The sequence below is a fragment of the Bos mutus genome, chromosome 4 (genome assembly GCF_027580195.1).
Source record: "Bos mutus isolate GX-2022 chromosome 4, NWIPB_WYAK_1.1, whole genome shotgun sequence".
Classification (NCBI taxonomy): domain Eukaryota; kingdom Metazoa; phylum Chordata; class Mammalia; order Artiodactyla; family Bovidae; genus Bos; species Bos mutus.
This window is the reverse complement of record NC_091620.1, coordinates 90,894,681-90,921,493: the sequence shown is the minus strand read 5'-3', so window position 1 is coordinate 90,921,493 and position 26,813 is coordinate 90,894,681. Positions and strand designations below refer to the sequence as shown.

The following is a 26,813-nucleotide window of genomic DNA, read 5'->3' as shown; positions in this document are numbered from 1 at the left end:
CTGGAGAGTGCTCAAACTCATGTCCATCGAGTTAGGGATGCCATCCAACCATGTCATCCTATGTCATCCCCTTCTCCTCCTGCCTTCAATCTTTCCCAGCATCAGGGTCTTTTCCCATGAGTCAATTCTTCACATCAGGTGGCCAAAGTATTGGAGTTTCAGCTTCAGCATCACTCCTTTGAGTGAATTCATTGTAACTCATTGGATTCCTTCCAATGAATAATCAGGACTGATTTCTTTTAGGATTGACTGGTTTGATCTCCTTACAGTCCAAGGGACTTTAAAGAGTCTTCTCCAACACCACAGTTCAGGAAAATGCTGACCTCCAAAAATGAGTTTGGACAGCTTCCCTCCTCTTCAATTTTTTGGATAAATTTGACAAAGATTTGTATTACTTCCTCTCTGATACAGTTCACCAGTGAAGCCATCTGATTCTGAACTTTTCTTTGTTGGGAGGTTTTGATTATAGATTCCGTCTCCTTACTGGTAATTTGTTAAGATTTCTCTGTGTCTTCATTATCTTGATATGTTTTTTGTTTCTAGAGAGTTATGTTTTTTTCTAAGCAATTTAACTTGTTGGCATATAATGTTTATAGTAGTATCTTATGTTCCTTTGTACTTGTACATTTTGAGTTGTAATGTCTCCTTATTCACTTCTGATTGTATTAATTGAGGCTTTTCTCTTTTTTACTTAGTCTAGTTAAAAGTTTATCAATTTTGTTTATCTTTCATAAATCCAGCTTAGTTTTATGGATTTTTTTCTATTGTCTTTTTAATCTCTATTTTGTTATTTTCCACTTTGATCTTTTTTATTTCCTTCTTTCTACTAGTTGGGCCTTAGTTCATTCTTTACTTGTTAGTTTTTTGACATTCTTTTTTTCTTAATGTAAGCATTTATCACCATAAACTTCTCTCTTAGAACTGCTTTTGCTGCACGCCATAAGTTTTGGTATTTTGTGTTACCATTCTCATTTATCTCAAGATATTTTTTCTAAAGTTCTTTTGATTTATTCTTTGATGTATTGATTATTCAGCAGCATGTTGTTAAATAACCATATATTTTAGAATTTTACACTGTTTTCTTATAATTGATTTCTAGTTTTTGGCTGCTCCCTCTGCAGTGATGCCTGAGGGGATAGCTATAGAGCTAAGTGCTCTCGTACTTAACAACTGCTTCTCTGTTTGCTATGGTCCTCTGGGACTCAAGAACCCAAGCCTTGTTAGCTTTCAGAGCTAGGTGTTTTGGGAGCCATTCTTATGGTGGGGGCCTTAAGCATTGGGGTGCTGGATTTGTAATCCAGACGCCTTCACTCCTCAAGAAGAGGCTGGGAGTTGAGGTTTCCTGGCAAAAGTGTACCTAAGCTTTCCCACTCATTTTGATGTGGGTATTTTCTCATTGTCTCAATATGTAGAGTCACTCAGCTAGTTTCTTTCAAGGGAATTGCTCTGTTTGTAGCTATACATTCAGCAGTGCATCCGTGGAAGGAGGAAAATTCAGGAATCTCCTATGTCACCCTCTTGATCTGGAGTCTTAAAAATATTTACAAATTCTTTTTTTTCTGTCACCATTTGTAAATTATCTAGGCTGAGAGATATATTCAGCCTAGATAGTGAACATATACTGAACAGCCTTTTCATACCATTCATGGGGTTCTCAAGGCAAGAATACTGAGGTGGTTTGCATTCCCTTCTCCAGTGGACCATGTTTTGTCAGAGCTCTCCACTATGACCCGTCCATCTTGGGTGGCCCTACATGGAATGGCTCATAGTTTCATTGAGTTAGACACAGCTGTGGTCCATGTGATCAGATTAGTTAGTTTTCTGTGATTGTGGTTTTCATTCTGTCTGCCCTCTAATGGAGAAGAATAAGAAGCATATGGAAGCTTCCTGCTGGGAGAGATTGAGAGGGAAACTGGGTCTTGTTCTGATGGGCAGGGCCATGCTCAGTAAATCTTTAATTCAATTTTCTGTTGATGGGTGGAGCTGTGTTCCCTCCCTGCTATTTAACTGAGACCAAACTATGGTGGAGGTAATGAAGATAATGGAGACCCCCTTCAAAAGGTCCCATGCACACACCACTGTATTCAGTGCCCCCAACCCTGCAGCAGGCCACCGCCAACCAATGCCTCCAGTCACATCCACAACTAGGTGTTGTTTTTGCTTTGGCTCCATCTCTTCATTTTTTCTGGAGTTATTTCTCTGCTGATCTCCAGTAGCATATTGGGCACCTACTGAGCTGGGGAGTTCATCAACATTTTAAGAATCAGTGAACTAAAATGGACTATAATGGGTGAATAACTCCGATGACCATTATATCTACTACCGTGGGCAAGAATACCTTAGAAGAAATGGAGTAGCCATCATAGTCAACCGAAAAGTCTGAAATGCAGTACTTGGACGCAATCTCAAAAATGACAGAATGATCTCTATTCGTTTCCAAGCCAAACCATTCAATATCACAGTAATCCAAGTCCATGCCACTACCAGTAATACTGAAGAAGCTGAAGTTGAATGGTTCTATGAAGACTATAAGACCTTCTAGTGAAATGAAGTGAAAGTCGCTCAGTCGTGTCCGACTCTTTGCGACCCCATGAACTATACAGTCCATAGAATTCTCCAGGCCAGAATACTGGAGTGGGTAGCCTTGCCCTTCTCCAGGGGATCTTGCCAACCCAGGGATCGAACCCAGGTCTCCCGCATTGCAGATGGATTGTTTACCAGCTGAGCCACAAGGGACCTTCTAGAACTAACACCAAAAAAAGATGTCCTTTTCATTATAGGGGACTGGAATGCAAAAGTAGGAAGTCAAGAAACACCTGGAGTAACAGGCAAATGTGGCCTTGGAGGACAAAACGAAGCAGGTCAAAGGCTAACAGAGTATGGCCAAGAGAATGCACTGGTCATAGCAAACACCCTCTTCCAACAACACAAGAGAAGACTCTACACATGGACATCACAAGATGGCCAACACCGAAATCAGATTGATTATATTCTTTGCAGCCAAAGATGGAGAAGCTCTATACAGTCAACAAAAACAAGACCAGGAGCTGATTGTGGCTCAGACCATGAACACCTTATTGCCAAATTCAGACTTAAATTGAAGAAAGTGGGGAAACCACTAGACCATTCAGGTATGACCTAAATCAAAACCCTTACAATTATACAGTGGAAGTGAGAAATAGATTTAAGGGAGTAGATTTGATAGACAGAGTGCCTGAAGAACCATGGACAGAGGTTTGTGACTTTGTAAAGAAGGCAGGGATCAAGACCAACCCCAAGAAAAAGAAAGGCAAAATGGCTGTCTGAGAAAGCCTTACAAATAGCTGGGAAAGGACAAAAAAGGCAAAGGACAAAAGGAAAGATATACCTATTTGAATGCAGAGTTCCAAAGAATAGCAAGGAGAGATAAGAAATCCTTCCTCAGCAGTCAATGCAAAGAAATAGAGGAAAACAATAGAATGGGAAAGACTAGAGATCTCTTCAAGGAAATTAGAGATACCAAGGGAATATTTCTTACAAAGATGGGCACAATAAAGGACAGAAATGGCATGGACCTAACAGAAGCAGAAGATATTAAGAAGAGGTAGCAAGAATACATAGAAGAACTATACAAAAAAGACCTTTGTGATCTAGATAACCACAATGGTGTTATCACTTACCTAGAGCCAGACATCCTGGAATGCAAAGTCAAGTGGGCCTTAGGAAGCATCACTATGAACAAAGCTAGTGGAGGTGATGGAATTCCAGTTGAGCTATTTCAAATCCTAAAAGATGATGCTGTGAAAGTGCTGCACTCAATATGCCAGCAAATTTGGAAAACTCAGCAGTGGCCATAGGACTGGAAAAGGTTTATTTTCATTCCAATCCCAAATAAAGGCAATGCCAAAGAATGCTTAAACTACCTCACAATTGCACTCATCTCACATGCTAGCAAAGTAATGCTCAAAATTCTCCCAGCCAGGCTGTAACAGTACAGGCTTCAACTTCAACAGGCTTCAACTTCCAGATGTTCAAGCTGGATTTAGAAAAGACAGAGGAACCAGAGATCAAATTGCCAACATCCGTTGGATCATTGAAAAAGCAAGAGTTCCAGAAAAACAGCTACTTCTGCATTATTAACTACGCCAAAGCCTTTGACTGTGTGGATCACAAAAAACTATGGAAAATTCTTCAAGAGATTGGAATATCAGACCACCTGACCTGCCTCTTGAGAAATCTGTATGCAGATCAATAAGTAATAGTTAGAACTGGACATGGAACAACAGACTGGTTCCAAATCAGGAAAGGAGTATGTCAAGGCTGTATATTGTCACTGTGCTTATTGAACTTATGTGCAGAATACATCATGAGAAATGCTGGGCTGGATGAAGCAAAAGCTGAAATCAAGATTTCTGGGAGAAATATCAATAACCTCAGATATCCAGATGAAACCACCCTTATGGCAGAAAGCGAAGAAGAATTAAACAGCCTGTTGATGAAAGTGAAAGAGGAGAGTGAAAAAGTTAGCTTAAAACTCAACATTAAAAAAACTAAGATCATGGCATCCAGTCCCATCACTTCACAGCATTTAGATGGGGAAACAATGGAAACATGAGAGACTTTATGTTGGGGGGTTCCAAAATCACTGAAGATTATGACTGCAGCCATGAAATTAAAAGACACTTGGACCTTGGAATTAAAGCTAGTACTAACCTAAGCAGCATATTAAAAAGCAGAGATATTACTTTGCCAATGAAAGTCCATCTAGTCAAGCTATAGTTTTTCCAGTAGTCATGTATGGATGTGAGAGTTGGACTGTGAAGAAAGCTGAGCGCCAAAGAATTGATGCTTTTGAACTGTGGTGTTGGAGAAGACTCTTGAGAGTCCCTTGGAGTGAAAGGAGATCCAACCAGTCACTCCTAAAGGAAATAAACACTGAATATTCATTGGAAGGACTGATACTATAGCTGAGACTCCAGTACTCTGACCACGTGATGCAAAAAACTGACTCATTGGAAAACCCTGATGCTGGGAAAGATTGAAGGCAAGAGAAGGGGACGACAGAGGATGAGGTGATTGGATGGCATCACCGACTCAATGGACACGAGTTTGAGCAAGCTCTGGGAGTTGGTAATGGACAGGAAAGCCTGGCGTGCTGTAGTCCATGGGGTCACAAAGAGTTGGACATGACTGAGCAACTTAACTGAGAGATGTATATTATTTGTGTCTTATGGGTGGTGATAATGTGTCTCAAAGAGGTTTGAGAAATTCATTCAAAGTCATGAACCCAGAACTCAGTAGATCCAAGATTTGAACTTAGAATTGCCAAAGGTCATTCTTTTTTTTTTTTTTTCCCACATCACATAACTGAATTACAACATATTTTCTGACTACTCTGTAGACTTCAGATCAAATTACCATTAGATTCACTTCCAGACCATGGAAATCCTTTGGACAAAGTGATTGCAATTCAACAAATATTTCAAAGTTTATGTGCATTCATTATTTTTATGTCAATTCATTTTTTAATGGGCTTCCTTGAGAGCTCAATTGGTAAAGAATCTGCCTGCAATGCAGGAGACCCTGGTTCGATTCCTGGGTCCAGAAGAGCCCCTGGAGAAGGGGTTGGCTACCCACTCCAATATTCTTGGGCTTCCCCTGTGGCTCAGCTGGTAAAAATCCACCTGCAATGTGGGAGACCTGGGTTCAATCCCTGGGTAGAGAAGATCCCCTAGAGAAGGGAAAGGCTCCCCACTCCAATATTCTGGCCTTGAGCATTCCATGGACTATACAGTCAGTGGGGTTGCAAGAGTCGGACACACTGATCAACTTGCACTTTCCTTTATTAATAGTAAATATACAGAATGCTGTAGCTACTTTATATATTTTGCCTTTTTTATTAACTTTAAATATTACTTTGCTTATAAAATAAACATATAAATATCCTGGCTGATTCATGTTGAGCTTTGACAGAAAACAATACAATTCTGTTAAGCAATTAACCTTCAATAAAGAATTTTTAAATCATTTTAACAATCTCTCATTCATACTGTCTTTAACAGTAACTCATGTTTTCACCCGTAGTGTTTTTGAAGTGAAAACATACCTTTTATTTTGCACACCGATTGCATATATTTTATTGTCCTCATTATCTTTCAAACCTATGATGCTTCAGTATTACTATTGTGCAATATTTAAGTAAATATGCACATTTTTAATTTGAAAGAAAATATGAGAAGGTAAAGACTGCTGAGTTTGTCTCTGCTGTGTAATATTAGCAGCACAGTACTCAAAGGATATAACTACATGGTGATAAATGTTGTATTTAATGGACTGCTATTTCATAGCACACATAGCTCACGGTGTCTAAGATATTCTAAATATTAGAATATTTCTGAGATTGCTGGGAACAAATAATATCAAACAATGTTGAGGTTTTTATTTTTTTTGTATTCTTTGTTGTTGTTGTTGAAATAAAGGAGTGCAAAAAAGAAATACTACTTTTATTATAGTACCTTATCAATTAATGTGGGCTAGTCTATTTGCCTACTAGATAACATATTTTGCATATCCACCTGTATTCTTAAAATTACTTACTTCATTTTAGATATAGAAACATTTTAAGGAAGTAGGCTGGTTTTAATATTTGCATGTAAAGGCTTACACCAGATGTGCAGAAAATCACAGTATGTTGTGGATTGTGGCTCCATGGATGATTGACCTGCCCAAAAAGAAATGTTATCCAGTTGCAAAAGCCAACGACTTTTCCAACTATGTGAAAGGATGTTATGGATTTCACTGGCTCTGTTTGAGCTAATTTATTCAAATAAGATTCAATCTCTGTGCTCTTGTAATCTTTGCAGTTGGCCCACTCCCACCTTCCATAGGAGGATTTCCAATGAGGATGGAATAATTTTTCCTGTGGTCTCCACTTTAAAAGATGATGTATTTCAGAACAGATGCAAGTCAGTTGTATGGAATTACTGTTTTTCTTAATTTATTTGAATTTACTGAAAAATCAAAATGGATGTGTTTTTGTACCTTCCTTCCCTGGTATGCTAATTTGACTGGGAGGCCTTTGATCAGTTTGTTATATGAGTTCTATACCTTGAGGTCAAAGACACTGTTTTCATAGAGCCATTGCTGACACTAGAGGATTGTCACCTAATTTAAAGTTTGAAACTTATGCCTTTTCTCTACATTTTTAGAAAGACCAGGTGTGAAATAGAGGAAGGGATAAAAGTATCATTGGCCAATGTTAACATGCCCATGTGGGTGTATAAATACTAAAAGTTCCAGAAAGTGATAAACTAAATGATTATATTTGGCCACATTGGCTATTTAACCAGTTTCAGTTTTCTGGATGTCTTACGGTAAATTTTTTTTAGTTATTCAGTTCAGTTCAGTCACTCAGTCGTGTCTGACTCTTTGAGACCCCATGAATCGCAGCATGCCAGGCCTCCCTGTCCATCACCAACTCCCGGAGTTCACCTAGACTCACGTCCATCGAGTCAATGATGCCATCCAGCCATCCCATCCTCTGTCGTCCCCTTCTCCTCCTGCCCCCAGTCCCTCCCAGCATCAGGGTCTTTTCCAATGAGTCAACTCTTCACATGAGGTGGCCAAAGTACTAGAGTTTCAGCTTTAGCATCATTCCTTCTAAAGAAATCCCAGGGCTGATCTCCTTCAGAATGGACTGGTTGGATCTCCTTGCAGTCCAAGGGACTCTCAAGAGTCTTCTCCAACACCATAGTTCAAAAGCATCAATTCTTCGGCGCTCAGCTTTCTTCACAGTCCAACTCTCACATCCATACATGACCACTGGAAAAACCATAGCCTTGACTAGATGGACCTTTATTGGCAAAATAATGTCTCTGCTTTTCAATATGCTATCTAGGTTGGTCATAACTTTTCTTCCAAGGAGTAAGCGTCTTTTAATTTCATGGCTGCAGTCACCATCTGTAGTGATTTTGGAGCCCCCCAAAATAAAGTCTAACACTGTTTCCACATTTCTCATGAAGTGATGGGACCAGATGCCATGATGTTCGTTTTCTGAATGTTGAGCTTTAAGCCAACTTTTTCACTCTCCACTTTCACTTTCATCAAGAGGCTTTTTAGTTCCTCTTCACTTTCTGCTATAAGGGTGGTGTCATCTGCATATCTGAGGTTATTGATATTTCTCCCGGCAATCTTGATTCCAGCTTGTGCTTCTTCCTTATAATACCCTAAATACTGCCTGTTCCTTTTGTTGGATGTCTTCAATTACATAAGCATGATCTAAAATTTTTTCATCTTGAACTCAAAGAGATTTAAGTAATCTATGTCTTTATGTATTTTTTAATTGAGAAATCTCAGGGATATAAGCAGAAATATAGATTTTTCATGAAATATTTTAAGGGCAACAGATGGATTTGGTATATTGAACTCTGAAAAGTAAATTTTGATGTGTCAGATCTACCAGTATACAAAGGAGACAATGAGAAGAGAAAGACAGATTTTTTAAATCACAAATGAAAGAAAAATATATATGTGTTGTGCATTAGAAGTCATTTGAAAAAAGGAAATGAAAATGTAATACTTGAAACAACTTAGGAAACAAAAGGTTCTTCTCACTTTCATTGACAATATAATTTATAATCCATGGTCTGGATTTCTGTATTTTTTTCCAGTTCAAAGGTCATCATGACTAACAGCATGATTACATTGAAGTTTTAAGTTTCATTCCTTTATAGAAACTAACCTATAAGGCACACTGCACGCACCTCACGACTGGAAAAAACGCATGCATGTTGTTTTCATAGTAGTTTTACGTGGTAGGCTCTAAGTAAGAAAATAAAAAAGGATGTCTTTCAGGATACCAATTATTGCAATTTCAAATCCCATTTTCCTCCAGACTCCCCTTTCAGGTGATTAATAGGATAATTATAACTTATTATCTGGGATTTCACTTTTACAAGTAACAAAATATAGTAAAGCTTGAGCTTGAAACGTTGGCAGAACCTACTCTGGCTTCTCAACACTGAACATGCAATTGAACTCAAATTAAGAAGGTCAAGAAGGGCTTTTTTGAGAGACTCTGTGCTTTGTCAGATGTATTTATTCATGTGCAGAGGATTAGAATTCATAAACATTTTGCCAGTTTTTTTTTTTAATGCTGTTTCTTTTCCTTGTTGTTCTTGGCTAGGCCATGTCAATACAGCAAAATGCTGCTTCATATGACTTATTATCAGCAGAATAATATGTATTACATAACCCAAAGGGATTGTAAAATCAGCAAGAACTGTTGGCTCTGCATCTCAGTGTAGATACGTAAATGGGTACCACAAACAATTTTTTTAATTAAGTTATCTGAGTGTCACACCCCAAATAGGCATTTGTTCTTTTTAAATATGTTTTATCATGAAAGTGATCTAATTAGCAAAACATCTCTTAACTATTCTTTTGAGAAATATGCACAAGGTCAGTCAAAATAATATACTATTGGATTAAAACTAATTTGAGCATGGTACAGGAAATTCCTTGAGGCAAGTGATTTTTGAAGACATACCAGAATTCTTTTTTTTTTCTTGGCAAAGTTCATAACTTAGATTTATCAGTCCAATCACTGTATGATGATTATTTTTGAACTTCTCTAATGAAGCACTTAGAAACTGAGCAGTAAGACATTAAAGTGACTGTCTAAATGTGAAGATTCAGGTTGTTTGGGATAGCATCAGAGATACTTGTGTGAATAGTCGTGTGGTTTCTTCGTGATAATAATAGAAACATCTGTGAAGTTCTCAGAGAAACTGATTTTGGTGGCTGGCATTTGTGCTAGCTGGCCGACAATGTCACAGTTGCTTTAAAGCCATATTTGCCTAGTGTCAGGCAAAGCCAATTAGGAGCACCCTAGGTTTCTGCTGCTGAAAGAAATTTTCTTAAGAGGTGAGAAAAGCTTAGGCAGTTGGCATGCCTATGGAATTTAAAATGAAAACACTGAAGAACTTAGGTAAAAAGAAAAGAGGACAAAGAGAGAACATGGCTATTAAAAGACCACCTGTCAAAACAGAATAAAGGACAGTTGTAAGCTTGTGAGGAAAAAAAGAAAACAAATTGCCATAGACATGGAAGCTGTCGAGATGATGCTACAGCTCCAGTCCTGGAGGTTCCACACTTAGCATTTGAGTCTATAGCCTGTCTTTTCTTTCTTTTTTTTTTTTTTTTTTATAGCCTGTCTTTTCTTAATCTCCCTCAGTCTTATTAAGGTCCGGCTTCTAGGCCTTTCTCCCTTCCCTCTCTTCCTCTCTCCCTGCTGTGTCCTGTTGCCTAGGCTCAGCTGCTTGGATTTCAGCAGCAGTGGCTACATTTAGTGATTGTGTATGTTGATAATCCTCCAAGATGACTTTTTTGCTCCAAAGGTGCTGAAAAAGTCTCTTGAATTGGCTTAAAAGTGTTGACAACCCCCACTGAGGTGAACTCTTGAGGTGTTGTCTGAATTGCTCATCAGGGGTGTGTTTGTATTAGATTGTGAACGGAGAACTCATTTTACCATATTTTTCATCCTCCAGATTGTGTATGGCTGACTCCATTGGGGAACTGGTGTGAATCGAGGAAAACTTACAAGCTCCTAAATAGTTGCAAGTCATGAGTAGAGAAAGGGAGAAGTGAATACAGGGAAAATAATCCAGAACAATCTTTTTCATGGTCTTCTCTTAGACTTTGAAACCTGTCCACACTCTGAAAGAGAGTGGATAATCTAAAGAGTTAAAATGTTTTAAAGAAAGGGAGAAGTGAATACAGGGAAAATAATCCAGAACAATCTTTTTCATGGTCTTCTCTTAGACTTTGAAACCTGTCCACGCTCTGAAAGAGAGTGGATAATCTAAAGAGTTAAAACGTTTTAGAAAATATTATTTGAAGATACTCTGTATCGTAGATGTAGCATGTGGATTTGTATTTCTTACAAGCTTATGAGAAGTAGAGCCGAAGTAATTGTGGAGTTTTCTGCTTATTTAGTTTAGCAAATGCCAGTTAAAGTAGAAGTTATCTGGATAGTTCAAAACTCCATCATGCAGGTCTTCTGTACTGTTTGTCTTTAGGCTTTTCAGAAGGTGTTAAGGGGAATGTAGACGGGGAAGCTGGATGCTTCATAGGGTTCTGGTTACCAATAAAACAAAGAAAGCATTTCTTTTCAGTGGTGAAGCAAATATGTTATGACATTCATTTATCCATCTATTCATTAAATAGTCTTTTATCAGACTTAAATGTTATACCCATAAGTTCTAATACAATAAAAGTAAAAGAAATATAAACAAAGTATTTGGGGAATGTAATGTCAGATCCTTTATTTTTAACTGTGTGAGGACAGAAGAATATTTTAATAGAGGAAGTAACTTTTAACTTTGGTCTTGAATAAAAATTGTAATCTGACAAGCTAAAATCTAAGCAAAGGAGTTCTCTCTTAAAATAGAGATACCTAGATAAAGATGTTAGGATTTCTTGGAATTGTGGCTGGCTCTTTGTTGAGTTTGTTTTGACTTTGGCAGAGGAGAGACTACTTTGAGTGGAATAACAGTAAATAATGAGGGTGGATCAGTAGAGTGGAATCCTGTAAGGAATTAGAATTCCTATGGAAAATGTGGAAGACTTGAACAAATGAGTTCTATTCTTGGGGGTTAAAAAAAAAAACAGTGTATGATTTTTGAATAAGGCAGTCTTCTACCAAAAAAGAAAAAAGTTCATTGAGGAAGTAGGTTTGATTCCTGTGTAGGGAAGATTCCCTGGAGAGGAGGGCATCACAATACATTCCAGTATTCTTGCCTGGAGAATCCCTTGGACAGAGGAGCCTGGTGGGCTACAGTCCATAGGGTCACAAAGGGTCAGATACGATTGAAGCTACTTAGCATGCACGCATGCATTGAGGGAAATAATCATTAGGAACAATTTCCCTCAATTATCAACCAACAAAATGACAGTCTATCAGTGCAATGTTAGGGCTGGCTTTTTTTTTAATTAATTAATTTTAATTGGAGGATAATTTTTTGACAATACTGTCATGGTTTTTGCCATACATTGACATGAATCAGCCATGTATATGTATGTGTCTCCCCGTCCTGAACCCCCGTCCCACCTCCCTCCGCACTCCATCCCTCTGGGTTGTCCCACAGCCCTGGCCTTGAGTGCCCTGCTTCATGCATCAAACTTGCACTGGTCATCTATTTTACATATGTTTCAATGGTATTTAGAGCTTCCTCTTAATGGCTCATGAGACCTAAGTGTGTGTCTCTCCACTTAAATCTGAGTTCAGTGATATCACATTGTTAGCTTGAAATAAGCCCTGGTGGGAGTATTTACACCATGGCAATCAGCAAATGCTATGAATACAAATTACAGCTATTTTTGAGTCAGCTGTTAAACAGTTAGCACTGTACCACTGCTACATGATATGAAATGGGTCTTCTTAGCAGAAAAGTCAACATTTCAAAAACAGTATAGTAAGAATACTGTTCTACTTAACAAAAAGTTAAGATAAACACATGCAAATCATCAGACTAAAGAAGAGAAAATTAAAAAGCCAGTGAGGATAAGACAAGAATCACAGACAATGAAACATGAGGACTTACAAAATGTAGCTATCAGATTTAAACTTATTTTGTAAAACAGGGACTTGGAAACAAGATTTTTTGCTTATAAAATGAATTAAGCTTCTTTTTTTAATCAATTATGGATGTCTAGATTATGGACGTTATGTTAGGAAACTACACACAAAGCACTGACCACACATCCCTTAAATGTTACTGAAACTTCAGTTTAACACCCACATTTTAATATATGTAGTATTTTCCTAACTCAGCTGTGCATTTTGAAATGTTTTCTCATTATATTGCAAAGTTACACTCTAACCTCAATGTTTAAACAAAATATCCATAGTCTGAATTATGCAACTATTTGTACTCATTATCCTTTTTCTAACAGGCCATTATTCCTCCTCCTTTTTACCTGTAAGTTCATTTTTAATTATTTAGTTATTCTCATAGATAGTTAAATATGCCACTGTGTCCAAACTTTCCAGTTAAGTATCATGGAAACTGTGGTATTACTATTTGGATATGATACTAAACAGAGGCACTTCCTTATGGTCTTCCTCCTTCCATTCACTGGCTAATACATTGTGTAAGCTACATGTCTCTGAGCTGCAATAGCTTTGGGTAGAACTCACGTAATAGAGTAATAACCACTGTAATAATCTGTTAGGCTAGCCCACTTGTTCCTGTTATTTTTTAAAGGAATCCTTCAGTATCTCCTGTGAATTGAATGTCCATGACTGTACCCTTTGCCTCTTGGTCCTCCTGATATTCTCATAAGATATGTTAGGCTTATATCACGTCCCTTGGCCAGAGATGTTTCTTTATTGCTGTGTGATGTCGCCATTGTCTGTATGAAGGTAGGTTGCAGGCAGATTCAGTCTGAATAATCTCAGTAGTCTGTCAGTATAGTAACTTGATGATCTGTAGAATCTGTTCTGATTTACTTTCCCCCCCATCTGTTTAGTCAAGGATTTTAATGACTCCAAATGAGTAAAGAGTTATTTGGAGAATGACTCATGAATCACAATATGGATAAAATTATATCCAGATTTACTTAAGCAATCAAATTAAACATATACAACTAATTGCAGACATCTCTAAGATAATTATTTAAATGATAGCTGGGTTTTAACCACCAATCCCTCCTCACTAGGGAATTGAAAATAGTTCATCAGCATGGAGGGTCAGGTCTATATGACAGTCTGCTGCCCTTATCCTCTTGGTCTTGATCATCATATTCTTCCAAAATTCCACAATATCTTTGGTCCGGACAGCTGAACGCTTTCTCTGTTTCTTTTCTGAGTTGCTTTGCATGTTATAGGGGACTTTCAGTTCCCTTTGTAAGTGAATTTGTGGCCTGTATTTAAGAATATAACTTGTTCTTGCTGCAAAATCTATAAATTTTTTTTTTTTCTTAGATGTGCCATAATATAGTAGAAAAAGCATGGACTCAAGAAGTAGAAGTAGACTTAGTTTCCCTCTTCCCTTATGCTAGAAAACATAGTCTCTTTTTAAATTGCTTTTAATTATTCAATATAATATTTATCCAGGAAACTGGTTTAGGCATGAATGTACAACTCAGAAATATCACAAATACGACACATATATAACCATCAACGGGGACAATAACTTCAGTACCTCAATAGTTCACATACACACTTTCCCAATTAGTACTTCCTTTCTCTTTTCTGAACGTAACCAGGTTTTTAGTTCTTAACATAAGATTTTAATTTACCTGTTCCTGTTTTTGAGATTTATATACATGAAATCATACTATAGATACACATGCCTTTGCATCCAACTTCTTTTGCTCAACATTGTGGGATTAATCCATGTTATTGCAGCTAGCTATAGTTTCTTCATTTTTATTATTAGATTCTATAAAAAGAATTTCCAGGACAATGTCATGATTTATTTATCTATTCACTTTTAATGAATATAGGGATTTTTTTTTAGTTTAGGGACCATTAGTAACAGTGCTGTGATAGACATTTTATATATCTTTTTGGTACATTTGAACACACATTTTTGTTCAGCATATATCTAAAGGTAGAATTATTGCTGGGTCATGAAGTATCCATATATTTATTTTTTTGTAGAAAATATCAAACTGCTTTCCATGGGGGTTGTCACAATTCATACTCTATCAGCAGCATAATACCTATTTCCATTATTCTGTATCCCACCAAGTCTTGGCATCAGCAGACTTTTTAAATTTTAGACATTTAATTGGGTATATAGTAGTATATAATCATGGCCTTGCCTTTCCAGAATACTAATGAACTTAAGCAGCTCTTCTGTTTATTATTTGTACATCCCTAGTGGAGAAGGCAATGGCACCAGTACTCTTGCCTGGAAAATCCCATGGACGGAGGAGCCTGGTGGGCTGCAGTCCATGGGGTCGCTAAGAGTCAGACACGACTGAGCGACTTCACTTTCACTTTTCACTTTCACTTTTCACTTTCATGCATTGGAGAAAGAAATGGAAACCCACTCCAGCATTCTTGCCTGGAGAATCCCAGGGACGGGGGAGCCTGGTGGGCTGCCGTCTACAGGGTCTCACAGAGTCGGACACGACTGAAGTGACTTAGCAGCAGCAGCAGCAGCAGTGGCTCAGATGGTAAAGAATCTTCCTGCAATTTGGGAGACCTAGGTTTGATCCCTGGGTTGAGAAGATCCCCTGGAGAAGGGAATAGCTTTCCACTCCAGTATTCTTGCCTGGAGAATTCCAAGGATAGAGGAGCCTAGCAGGCTGTAGTCCAGGCAGTTCCAAAGAGTCAGACACAACTAACACTTCCACTTTTTCACCTACTGAAGAACGTATTCAGGTTTTTTGTTTACTTTCAGACTATCTTTTTTTCTTTTTTAACTGATTTAAGCAGCTCTTTGTAGAGTCTGTTGCTGGTTTCATATGTTGAAGTATTTTATCTGTCTTTTCACCTTCTTAATCGTGTACATTGGTAAATAGTACTACATTGAAAATTACTTTTATTTATTAATCATTTCCTTTAGCATTAATTCTTTTTGAATTCTTTCCGTTTATTCCAAATCCTGAACGTATTCTGTAATCTCGTCTTAAAGATTTTGCCTGAACATTTAGATGCACATTCTTCAGGAGTTGAATATGTATACAGCGTAACATAGAAGTTAAGTTTTTTTAAACTTTTTCTTGTGGTGTAGGTGATTTACAATGTTGTGTTAATTTCAGGTGTACAGCCAAGTGAATCAGTTATACATGTATTCACTTTTTAAAATTGATTTATTTTTTATTGAAGGATAATTGCTTTTATGCCATTACAGAGTATTGAGTAGAGTTCCCTGTGCCATACAGCAGGTTCTTATTAGTTATCTATTTTATGTATAGCAGTGTGTGTGTATGTTTGTCTCAATCTCCCAGTTTATCCCTCTTCCCCCATCCCCTGGTAACCATAAGTTGTTTTCTACATCTGTGATTCTGCTTATGTTTTATAAATAATTTCATTTGTACCCTTTTTTTGGATTCCACATGTAAGTGATATATGATATTTGTCTTTTTTTGACTTACTTAGTATGACAGTCTCTTCAAGTGCATCCATGTTGGTGCAAATGGCATTATTTTGTTCTTTTTCATTGCTGAGTAATATGCCATTGTACAGGCTTCCTAGATGGCTCAGTGGTAATGAATCTGCCTTCTAATGCAGGAGAAGCAGGTTCGATCCCTGAGTCAGGAAGATCCCCTGGAAAAGGACCACTGTAGTATTCTTGCTTGGGAAATCCCATGGACAGAGGAAACTGACAGGCTAAAGTCCATGGGGTCACAAAAGAGTTGGACATGACTTAGTGACTAAACAACAACAATAATGTACCATTGTATATATGTACCGTATCTTCTTTATTCATTCCTCTGTTGATAGACATTTAGTTTGCTTCTATGTCCTGATTATTGTGAATAGTGCTGCAATGAACATTGGGGTACATAAGGTTTTTTAATGTGAATATATATTTAATCTAGTACCATATATTGAAAAGACCATTCATTTCTTATGGGTCAGCAGTGGTGTCTTTCTACATATATACATGGAGACTCTAAACTTCTCCACGGGTCTCATTTTCTATCCTTGTGACACTGTCAAACTATCTTTACTTCATAGTGGTATAGGAAATCTTGATATGTGGGAGAAGAAATCTCCCAGTTTGTTTTTCTTCAAAACAGTCTTGGTTACATTTGTCCCCTCTGTGTTTTTGTATGCAATTGTAGAATAACCTTGTGCAATTTCATACACAAGTGTTAATCTCTCAGTTGTGTCCAACTCTTTGCAACCCTGTGGACTGTAGCCCACCAGTCACTTGTCCATGGCATTTTCCAGGCAAGAATACTGCAATGGGTAGCCATTCCCTTCTCCAGGGGATCTTCCCAATCCAGGGATTGAACCTGGGTCTCCTGCATTGCAGGCAGATTCTTTACTGTCTGAGCCACATAAATATATGGATTTAGTTCACCATTAAAGGCAGAGATTATCGCATAGTAATAAAAATACTGTTAAAAGGCACACTTCCTGTGATATAATGACAAAGAAAGTTGGAAGATAAAAAGTGAAGAAAAAGTTAAACTACAGAAATACACAAAGGAAAACTTACATGGCTATACCAGTATCAGTTAAGTGAACTTTAAGACAAAGAAAAAACAACTAGAGATATACGGTTCACAGTTCAAATATTCTGTTAACTGGTAAGATAAAAAATTCAAAGTTATAATTTAATAACAGAGCTTCAAAACATAGCAAGAAAACATTGAATGAAACAAATGGAAGGAATAATTAATACCACAATCATAGTGATAGACTTTAAGATACCTCTTTCAGTAGCTGATAAAGAAGACAGTAAAAAGGGGAGTATGTATAAGATTTAAGCACCTCAATAAACATGCCTTAATTGAAATATATAATTGGCCATACCCAGTAACTGCAGAATATCATTCTTTTCATGGACACTTGTAAAGTTTTCAAAAATAGATTATTATATTTGTGGATGTACTGCAAGTTTCATTAAATGTCAATTAATTGATTTCATGCAGAGTATAATATCATAGTGAAACTAAACTAGAATATATATTACATAACATAAACAAATAGAAAGATATCCCACATTCATGGATTAGAAGACTTTATATTGTAAAAACGCCCATACTGTCCAAAGTGAGCTAGAGATTGGATTACAATTCCTATCAAAGTCCCAATAGCATTTTTTTACAGAAATAGAAAAAAAATTCTAAAGTTCATATGTAATCACAAAAGACCACAAATGAAAAGGCAATCTTGAGAAAGAGGAGCAAAGTTGGAAGCTTAATGTATCCTGATTTCAAAAAAATTACAAAGCTACAGTAATCAAAATAGAAATAAATCCTCACATATATGTCAACGGATCTTCAAAAGAGTGCCAGGAATGCAAAATGGAGAAAGGGTTGTCTCTTGAACAATGATATTGGGGAAACTAGATGTCCACTTATAAAAGAATGAAACTGAAACTTTATCTTGCTCCATACACAAAAATAAACTGGTAAGAGTTAAATACTTTAACATAAGACCTCAAACTATACAAATCCTAAAAGGAAAATAAGGGTTAACTTTTGTGACTTTGCTCTTAGCAGTAATTTCATGGATATGATGCCAAAAGCACTGACAGCAAAGCAGAAAGAGCCAGTGGGACTGCATCAAACTAGAAAGCCTGTGTACAGCAAAAAAGAGAATTAACAGAGAAAAACAACAACCTGTGGGTGGGAGAAAATATTTGCACACTGTATATCTGATCAGGTGTTCATATCCAAATTATATAAGGAACACTTAACAGCTCAGTACTAAAATATAATAAACCTGATTTTTAAATGGGCTAAGGATTGAATAGACATTTCTCCCAAAAAGATATGTTAGTACAAATCACCATCAGTTATATGAAAAATGCTTAGCATCACTCATCAGGGAAAAGTATGTCAAAACCACAATGAGATATCACTTCCATGTGTCATAATATCAGGATGACTATTATAAAAAATGGAAACAGTGACAGATTTTATTTTCTTGGGCTCCAAAATCACTGCAGCTGGTAACTGAAGCCATGAAATTAAAAGACGCTTGCTAACTGGAAGAAAATCTGTGACAAACCTAGACGGCATGTTAAAAATCAGAGACATTACTTTGACAACAAAGGTCCATATAGTCAAAGCTATGGTTTTTCCAGTAGTCATGTATGGATGTGAGAGTTGGACCATAAAGAAGGATGAATGCCAAAGAATTGATGCGTTCGAACTGTGGTGCTAGAGAAGACTCTTGAGAGTCCCTTGGACTGCAAGGAGTTCCAACCAGTCAATCCTAAAGAAATCAACCCTAAATATTCACTAGAAGGACTGATGCTGAAGCTCCAGTACTTTGGCCACCTGATACGAAGAGCCAACTCACTGGAAAAGACCCTGATGCTGGGAAAGACTGAAGGCAGGAGGAGAAGGGCGTGACAGAGTATGAGATGATGGGATGGCATCACCGACTCAATGGACATGAGTTTGAGCATACTCTGGAGATAGTGAAGGACAGAGAAGCCTGGCGTGCTGCAGTCCATAGGGGTTGCAAAGAGTTGGACACACCTGAGCGACTGAACAGTGCTATTAAGGGGAAAAAAAAAAAGACAACAGGTGTTGGCAAGTACATGGAGCAAGTAGAACTTTTGCACTCTGTCAATGAAGATACAAAATGGTACAACTGCTATGGGAAAGAGTAGAGAGGACCCTCAGAAAGTTAAATGGAGTACTACCATGTGATCCAGCAGTCCCACTTTAGGATATTTATTCAAAAGAATCGGAATCAGGATCTCAAAGAGATACTAGCACTATGAACATTGCAGTGCTATCCACCATAGCCAAGATATAGACACCGCTAAATGTCCATTGACAGATGACTGAATAAGTAAATGTAATAGATGCATACAATGGAATACTAGTCAGTGTTTAAAAGGAAGCAAATTCTGCACTATGCAACAACATGGATAAACCTTGAAGACATTATGTCAAGTGAAATAATCCATTTGCAAAAAGACAGACATTGCATGATTCCACTTACATGGTATATAAAATAATTAAATCCATAAAATCAAATAGTGGAATGGTGGTATCAAGGGATGAGGAGAAGGGCAATTGGGGAGTTATTAATCCATGGGCATAAGATTCCATCAAGCAAGATGAATAAGCTCTAGAGTTGTCCTCTACAACATGGTACATATAGTAAGTAATAATGTATTGCATACTTAAAAAGTGTGTTAAGTAGTTAGATCTCATGTTAAGTATTCTACAATACAATTAAAAATAAAATACTGATGATACAAAATAAAAAATAAGACTAAAAAATAAAGTGGTTGTATAATTTGAAATAAAAAGACAAATAGAAAATCTATATTTGGAGATTTCAAAATACAGTCTCTCATGTGTCAAAAAAAATCATGGTAAAAATTAGTATTTTGAGCTGAAGTATTATGGAACTATAACCTGAATTTACAGACAAATGTAAGCTTTAAATGCATATATTGAAAGAAAGCTTAAAATTACAGAAACACAGAACTCAAGAAATTAGAAAATCAAAGCACAAATTAAACATGGAGTGAGTGAATGAAATATAAAGAAAATAAAAACAAGCATACAATATATAAGATTAATAATGTCAAATTTTAGTTCTTTGAAATAGTTCTCAACATTGACAGATTGGTTGAAACATTGGACAGATTGGTTGAAAGAGAAATCCTACATTACCACCTCTCTGAATGAAAAAGGGAACTTTACTAGAGATTTTAATGTATTAAAAGGATTATAAGAGAATTGTTTTTTTAAAACCTCATGTAAAAGAAAATTGAAATTCTATTTGAAATGGAAAAAATCCTTGTAAGAATATAAGCTTGCAAAAACTGAATCAAAAAGCCAGAAAACTTGAACACTACTATAATTAACAAAATTGAATCTTCAATACTAAATATACCTGCAGAAAACACCAGACCCATATGGCTTCATCAGTGTATTCTGCTAATAATTTACATTGTTTTAGACTAAAGGGAAAGATGGGAAAAGAATATTTCACAACTGTTTTTTTTTTTTAACTAGTATAATATAGATACCCAAACTGAAAATAATTTTATAAGAAAAGAATATTACAGGAAAATTATGCTCATAAAGATAGTAATTAAAACCCTGTACAAAATATTAGTAGTTCATCATTATCTTAAAAACCCATAATTGTGTTTAGGCCACAAATGTAACATATTAACATTCCAAAATTAGTTGTTATAATTCACCACATTAAGGGGATGAAGAAGAAATGTGACCATTTCAATAGATGTTTAAAAATTAGTTGAAAAATTAAATACTGAATTATGAACTACTTTTGGTAAACTGGGAATAAAAGGGAAATTTATTAACTTGATAAAGGATATCTACAAATATTCTATAGTATGCTTCAAATTTAAAGGTGAAATCTGAGAAGTTTTCCTTGAAATAAAAAACATGACAAAGGTGCCTACTCTCACTGCTTCATTTTACCATTGCATTTGTGGTCCCAGACAGTGCAATAGGGTAAGAAAAAGAAATTAAAAAATAGTAAGATTGGAGTGGCATAAATAAATCATTATTCATAAGATATGACTGTATATTTAGAAATCCTATACAAAATCATTTATACATTATTAGAATTAATAAGTTTAACAAAATTGATTAATTTAAAAATCAGTTAAAACATCAATTAAAATCAATTATTTTGATTTAAAAATGAATTATCTTTGTTGATTTTCCTGCTCTTTTAGTCTAAAAACATGCCCTGATTATGGCAGGCAACTAAGAGGAAGAATCTGCTCCATTTAGGTTAGTTGATTTTGGAGAGCCACCTAAAGCCTATCTCCCATGTTTTAAGGGTACCTGGTGGATCAGACATTAAAGAATCTGCCTTCAATGCAGAAGACCTGAGTTCGGTCCCTGGATCGGAAAGATCCCTTGGAGAAGGAGATGGGAACCCATTCCAGTATTCTTGCCTGGAGAATTCCATGGAGACTTGGAATTCCATGAAGACTTCAGTCCATGGGGTTGCAAAGAGTCGGACACGACTGAGTGACTAACACTTTAACTTGTTTTCTTTTTCCCCATGTTTTCTTTCAATTAATCCTTTCTCCATTCATTCAACTTTTTTTTTTTAGTGCCTATTATATACTAGGTCCTATCTTTGCCTTTACATTGGTTACAACAAAATAGAGTATGACACACATGGCTGATTACAATACTGTGTGTTGAGTAAACCAGAGTATTTGTGTGCAAAGGAGACAAGGAGGTGGAAGCAATTTGCTCTATCAGAGGATTTTAGACAAGAGTTCAGAGCAGGCAGTGTTTGTGTTAGTCCTTGAATGCTTTAGTAAGGTTTCAGTTCAAAGAAGGATGGGGAAAATAAAATTCAGAGGGAACAGAATACATAAAGGTGTAAAAGTGTAAAAATACTTGGCATATCTCAGAAATGTAATATAAAAGCTAAGATTAGTTAGTAGATCATTTGCTTGGTTGATGTGTGCATCTATCCTCGCATACCTGTTATATTTTGTAAAATCTGATTAGCTTTTTTTTCTGTTCTTTTCTGAATCATGAAAATGATAGAGATGATTTCCTTGTCTCTTAAGTACAAAGTAAGTTTTGAGCTTCTCCAAGAATACCCTTGCCTATTTCCATTAGTGCCAGCAAAAATGATTTTTGATATTTTAAATGATCTGGTTCTAAAGAATCTAAAAATTATTTATTCACAACATTATAATGGCCACAACTTTTATGATGCATTAAAATAGCTATAGTACTTAGAAATTACATGGTATGTGCAACTTAACAAACATCATCTGAATTGTATTAATACAGTATTGTAACTTTCTGTAAAAGATACAGAAAAACAAATATCCCTGTATTGAGTCTGAAAATCTATGTTAAGAATTGCTGTAATGATTGCATTTAAGCTTTAGATATAGGAAATCTAGACGAGAGCTTCAGATGTCAAGAAGTTGTGCTAAAATCATCTAGTGTATCCTACAACTATTATTACTTGATGGAATTGTGCAAAAAAGATGGCAGGATAGGTGTGATTTCCTACATCTGCATCTGTTTTATCTAGTATAAAACATGAAGAAGTTCTTGAGTTTGCATAAATTATTGCAATACTTCCTTATTTATCTTTTAATAGTTCTTACTAACATTGAGTAGCCTCATTGCCAGTATTTTTGCTACATATTATCAGCCAAACTAAATACATAATACAGCTTTACTGTATATTCTTTTTTCTCCAATTTTATAAAATATGACTATTTAATATTTTATTACAGCTAGTTATTAGATTTTACTAATAATGACCAATACTCATAAATATTTATAAAATAGATGCTTTAGTCACATGTTTTAGAGCTTATAATTGTGAATTATTAAATCAGCAAACTCTTCTAGAGAAGATAACTCAATTCTGTGGTCCTCTAGACAAGGTTTTAATTTTATGAAAACAGAATCTAAATGTTGCTTGCCTTCTTGCCAACTGAGAGTATTACCCACTGCCTTCTCAGAAGAGCTACTAGAGAAAAAATAAAGAACCTACATTGAGAACCATGTGAATTCAACTCTGTCTATGTGTATACATTCAAAATGAAACAAATTGGGCAATTTACTGAAGGTTAAATCCTCTAAATGACATTCACCTAAAACATGCAGGAAAACAGTTTGGGAGGCTTAAATTATCAGTGTAATTGCCTTAATTCTCTAGGTTACTTTCATAAATAGACACAACTTTATCGTATCTAACTGAGGATTCCAAACTGGAGGTTTAGGGCTGTTTGTATTTTTACTCTTAACACCCTGAATCACCTTTATTTTCTACATAACCTAAGTCCTAAAAATAGCCCACAGACCTAATGTGAGAGCATTCCAGAACTGAGGTTTTCACGTTCATGCTCGGCTGTAGCTCCCGTTCAAGGAGCCAGCGCCTTTCAGCCTGTCAGCATGTCCACCCTGAAGTTGCAGGAAAGCTTTTCTAAGAACCAAATATGCTGATACAATGTTGTGCCTTTGTTCTTAAGTACTTGAACACAGAATGATATTTCAGAACGTTTTATTAGGAAAGTCTACCTGATTTCTATGAAAAATTTTTCTCTAAGCCCCGAGACAGAAGTGAAAGGAAAGATTATTTATGAGCAAGGTAGCTCAACCCTGTCTAATTCTTGGGTAAGAGTTTTCCAAGTAACCTTCCGTTTATGATTCAGGAGTTCCTCTGAGTTAAGAGGGTGTTACTAGGGTAACATATTTTTTTAAGATACTATCTGAAATACCAAATTTTTTTAAATGATTTTTAACCAATTTTAAGTGGTTAAAACTGCAGAACATTTCACTATGTTTTTTTTTTTTCTTTCCCCTCTGGCCAAACTATATTGCAAGTAAACCTTTTGATGTTTTAAAAGTTTTTCTTAGGCAGCTAAGAAAAACACCCTGGAAAGTTATATTTAGTGAATCTACCCACGTATAAATATCCCTGAGCTAGTCTGCTATCCTATGGCATCTGGAAGAAAGGTGTTATTGTTGTAGATTCCATGACTGAAGTATAGAATAATCAATTCAAAGAGACCCTGGGGGGAAGATTCACTCGCATATGCTGTGGAAACTTGGAATCTGGAGTTTTTTATATTCTTTTTTTTTCCCTACAGATGAAGGGATATAGATGAATTCATGGTTTAGCACAATGTCTAATGACATCATTTCCCATTCTTGCCTTATAATAGTTTGGTATGTTTGAGACTACTAGCTTTAAATTTACCAAAAAAGCTTTTTTTGTGGTTGTCAGTCCCTTTTTTACTATTACTTTCCTTGCTTTCTGGGTCACAATAGCTAGACAGCTATTTTGTTTGTAAGCGCTCTGGCTGTGTAGTTCGTCCTGCTCCACACCAAGCCATATCACCAAGGTATTCCCCAGGGATGCATCATGAGATTTAGTCCTGCCAGAACACTCCATAAATTACTTAAAGCTCTTCTTCATTTCTTCAAAACAATGTTTGCTGAGCTTCCCCATGAAAAATCAGTGTTATTCCAGAAGATCAGGATAGATTTGCAAGACAGGAATTTGTCCTGTGCTTCCACGTCGGTATCTGCATAGATGTGAATACAGTGGAAGCCTAATGAAAGTGTACAGTTGTTTTATCTTTGGTAAAATATTTGAAATTTTTCTCTGCTATGTATTCAGTAGCAATTGAACAAGAGCAGCTATGTCTCGTGGCTTTCTACTGTGACATATCCAAACATATAAGGTAGCTAGATGCAAAAACACTGCGAAAGTATGGATAATAGACTTCCCACCTTCTGTCTACTTCAGCTTCCCTGAGGTTTTTTCTGCAGGGCCCAGCTGCATTTACACACATGATGGAATTAGTTCTGTGAGGCACTTACAAAAATTACACAAGTAACTCGGATTTTTAAATACGACTAATACACAGACACGTACCTGCTTCAGGGACTTCATAGATTAGTTTTGTGACCAACAGAAAAGCCCCTTGGAATTTAATTATGTTGCTACAAAACAGAAAATAAAACTGGCTACACTTTTGGAACTGATATCAGCAAAATGTTAATTAGCTCTTGGAGCAAGATTTTTTTAAGGTTGTTTCAGTTTGGTTTGCTTCTGTCAAACTTACAAAGTCATAATGTCCTGCTCATGTTATCATTTGCTGTTCTTACAGCTGGAGCCACTTGCAGAAGATGTTCTCCACCAAACTCCAAATATGAATGCCGTTATTTCTCTACAGAAGATCATTGAAATTCAAAGTATGTCTTCAAATTTTTTTAATATTTCTAATAAGGTACTCATTAAACATATATTGAGAATTGAGGATATGAAAAATATATTTGAGTTTTTCAAATGTAAGGAATATATATGAAGTAATTATGATTTGCAGCTACTATGTACTCATACCTAAATGTGTTATTGCCTCACTTTTTACTGTGGCAGTCTTGCACTGATAACAAAGTTGGAAGATTCTAGATTTAGAACCTTGCTTTTCTCATATTTTCCAAGAGTGTTTGGATTTTCTTCCATTAAGTATTTACACAAAACAATGAAATTAACATAGAAATTGTGATTATATTGTCCAGTGTTAACTGAGGTAAGTTATCTCCTAATGATGTTGGAATTCACCAATAATTTACTGGTTTTAAAGAAAACGTTCATGAGAAAGCCTACTACGAAATCCAACTGAACAAAAAGGGAGAGTTAAGATACTTTTTTTAAACTATCCAGTTCCTTTCACATCAGTGTTAATTTATCAGGAATTTTTCTTTTTAGATGATAACATGCATGAGCTTGCTCACACACATGTGTGTACACGTACACACACTAAAAGCAGGCACAAATTAATATAAAAGTTAGTGTGAATGGGAAAACAAAATGGAAAATTAAATGTGAAGGAGGATTGGAAAGTCCTTAGTTTGCCACTGTTTTGTTGATGTTGTTCGGTCATTCAGTCGTGTCCAGCTCTTTGCGACTCCATGGACTGCAAGACTCCAGGCTTCCCTCTCCTTCACCGTATCTTGGAGTTTGCTCAAACTCAGGTCCATTGAGTTGGTGATGCCATTCAACAATCTTGTCCTCTGGTTGTCCCCTTTTCCTCCTGCCTTCAATATCTCCTAGCATCAGGGTCTTTTACAGTGAGTCAACTCTTCATATCAAATGGCCAAAGTATTAGAGTTTCAGCTGCAGCATCAATCCTTTCAATGAATCTTTAGGGTTGATTTCCTTTAGGATTGAGTGGTTGGATCTCCTTGCAGTCCAAGGGACTCTCAAGAGTCTTCTCCAACACCATAGTTCGAAAGCATCAAATCTTCAACTCCTTTGTTGAAGCATTTTTTTAAACACAGGTGGAGAAGCCACCTTCCAGAGACTCTATGACTCTGAGTCTTTGTCTTTGCTTGCTCAGTAGTAATTTGGAGATATGGTTGTGACTGGCATGTTGTGTAATCCATTCATCTTGTGCTTATTCAGTCTATTCTAACACCTCACTAAGGTCATCAGTAGTAGAAAAGTTATCTACTTTTTACACATAGATTCTTGTTTTCTGAGTATATTTTTTTCTGCCATTATACACACAGATTATTAAAAATCATTGTCCCTGTATATATTATGTTCACATCACTTTCAACTGGCATTCTTAAGTACTTATGACATGTTGATACATAATAACTGGAGCACTTATCAAGGCAAAGGACAGAAT

The 26,813-nt window shown here is 36.3% G+C and overlaps 1 protein-coding gene across 1 annotated transcript in view; it reads left to right on the top strand.

Moving 5' to 3' along the window:
* Positions 1–26,813, top strand: part of HDAC9 (histone deacetylase 9) — an 810,729-nt gene that overhangs the window by 731,479 nt on the left and 52,437 nt on the right. The window contains exon 24 of the mRNA XM_070369757.1: positions 25,287–25,371. Coding sequence (XP_070225858.1) covers positions 25,287–25,371 — 85 coding nt within the window. The remainder of the gene's footprint in view (positions 1–25,286; positions 25,372–26,813) is intronic.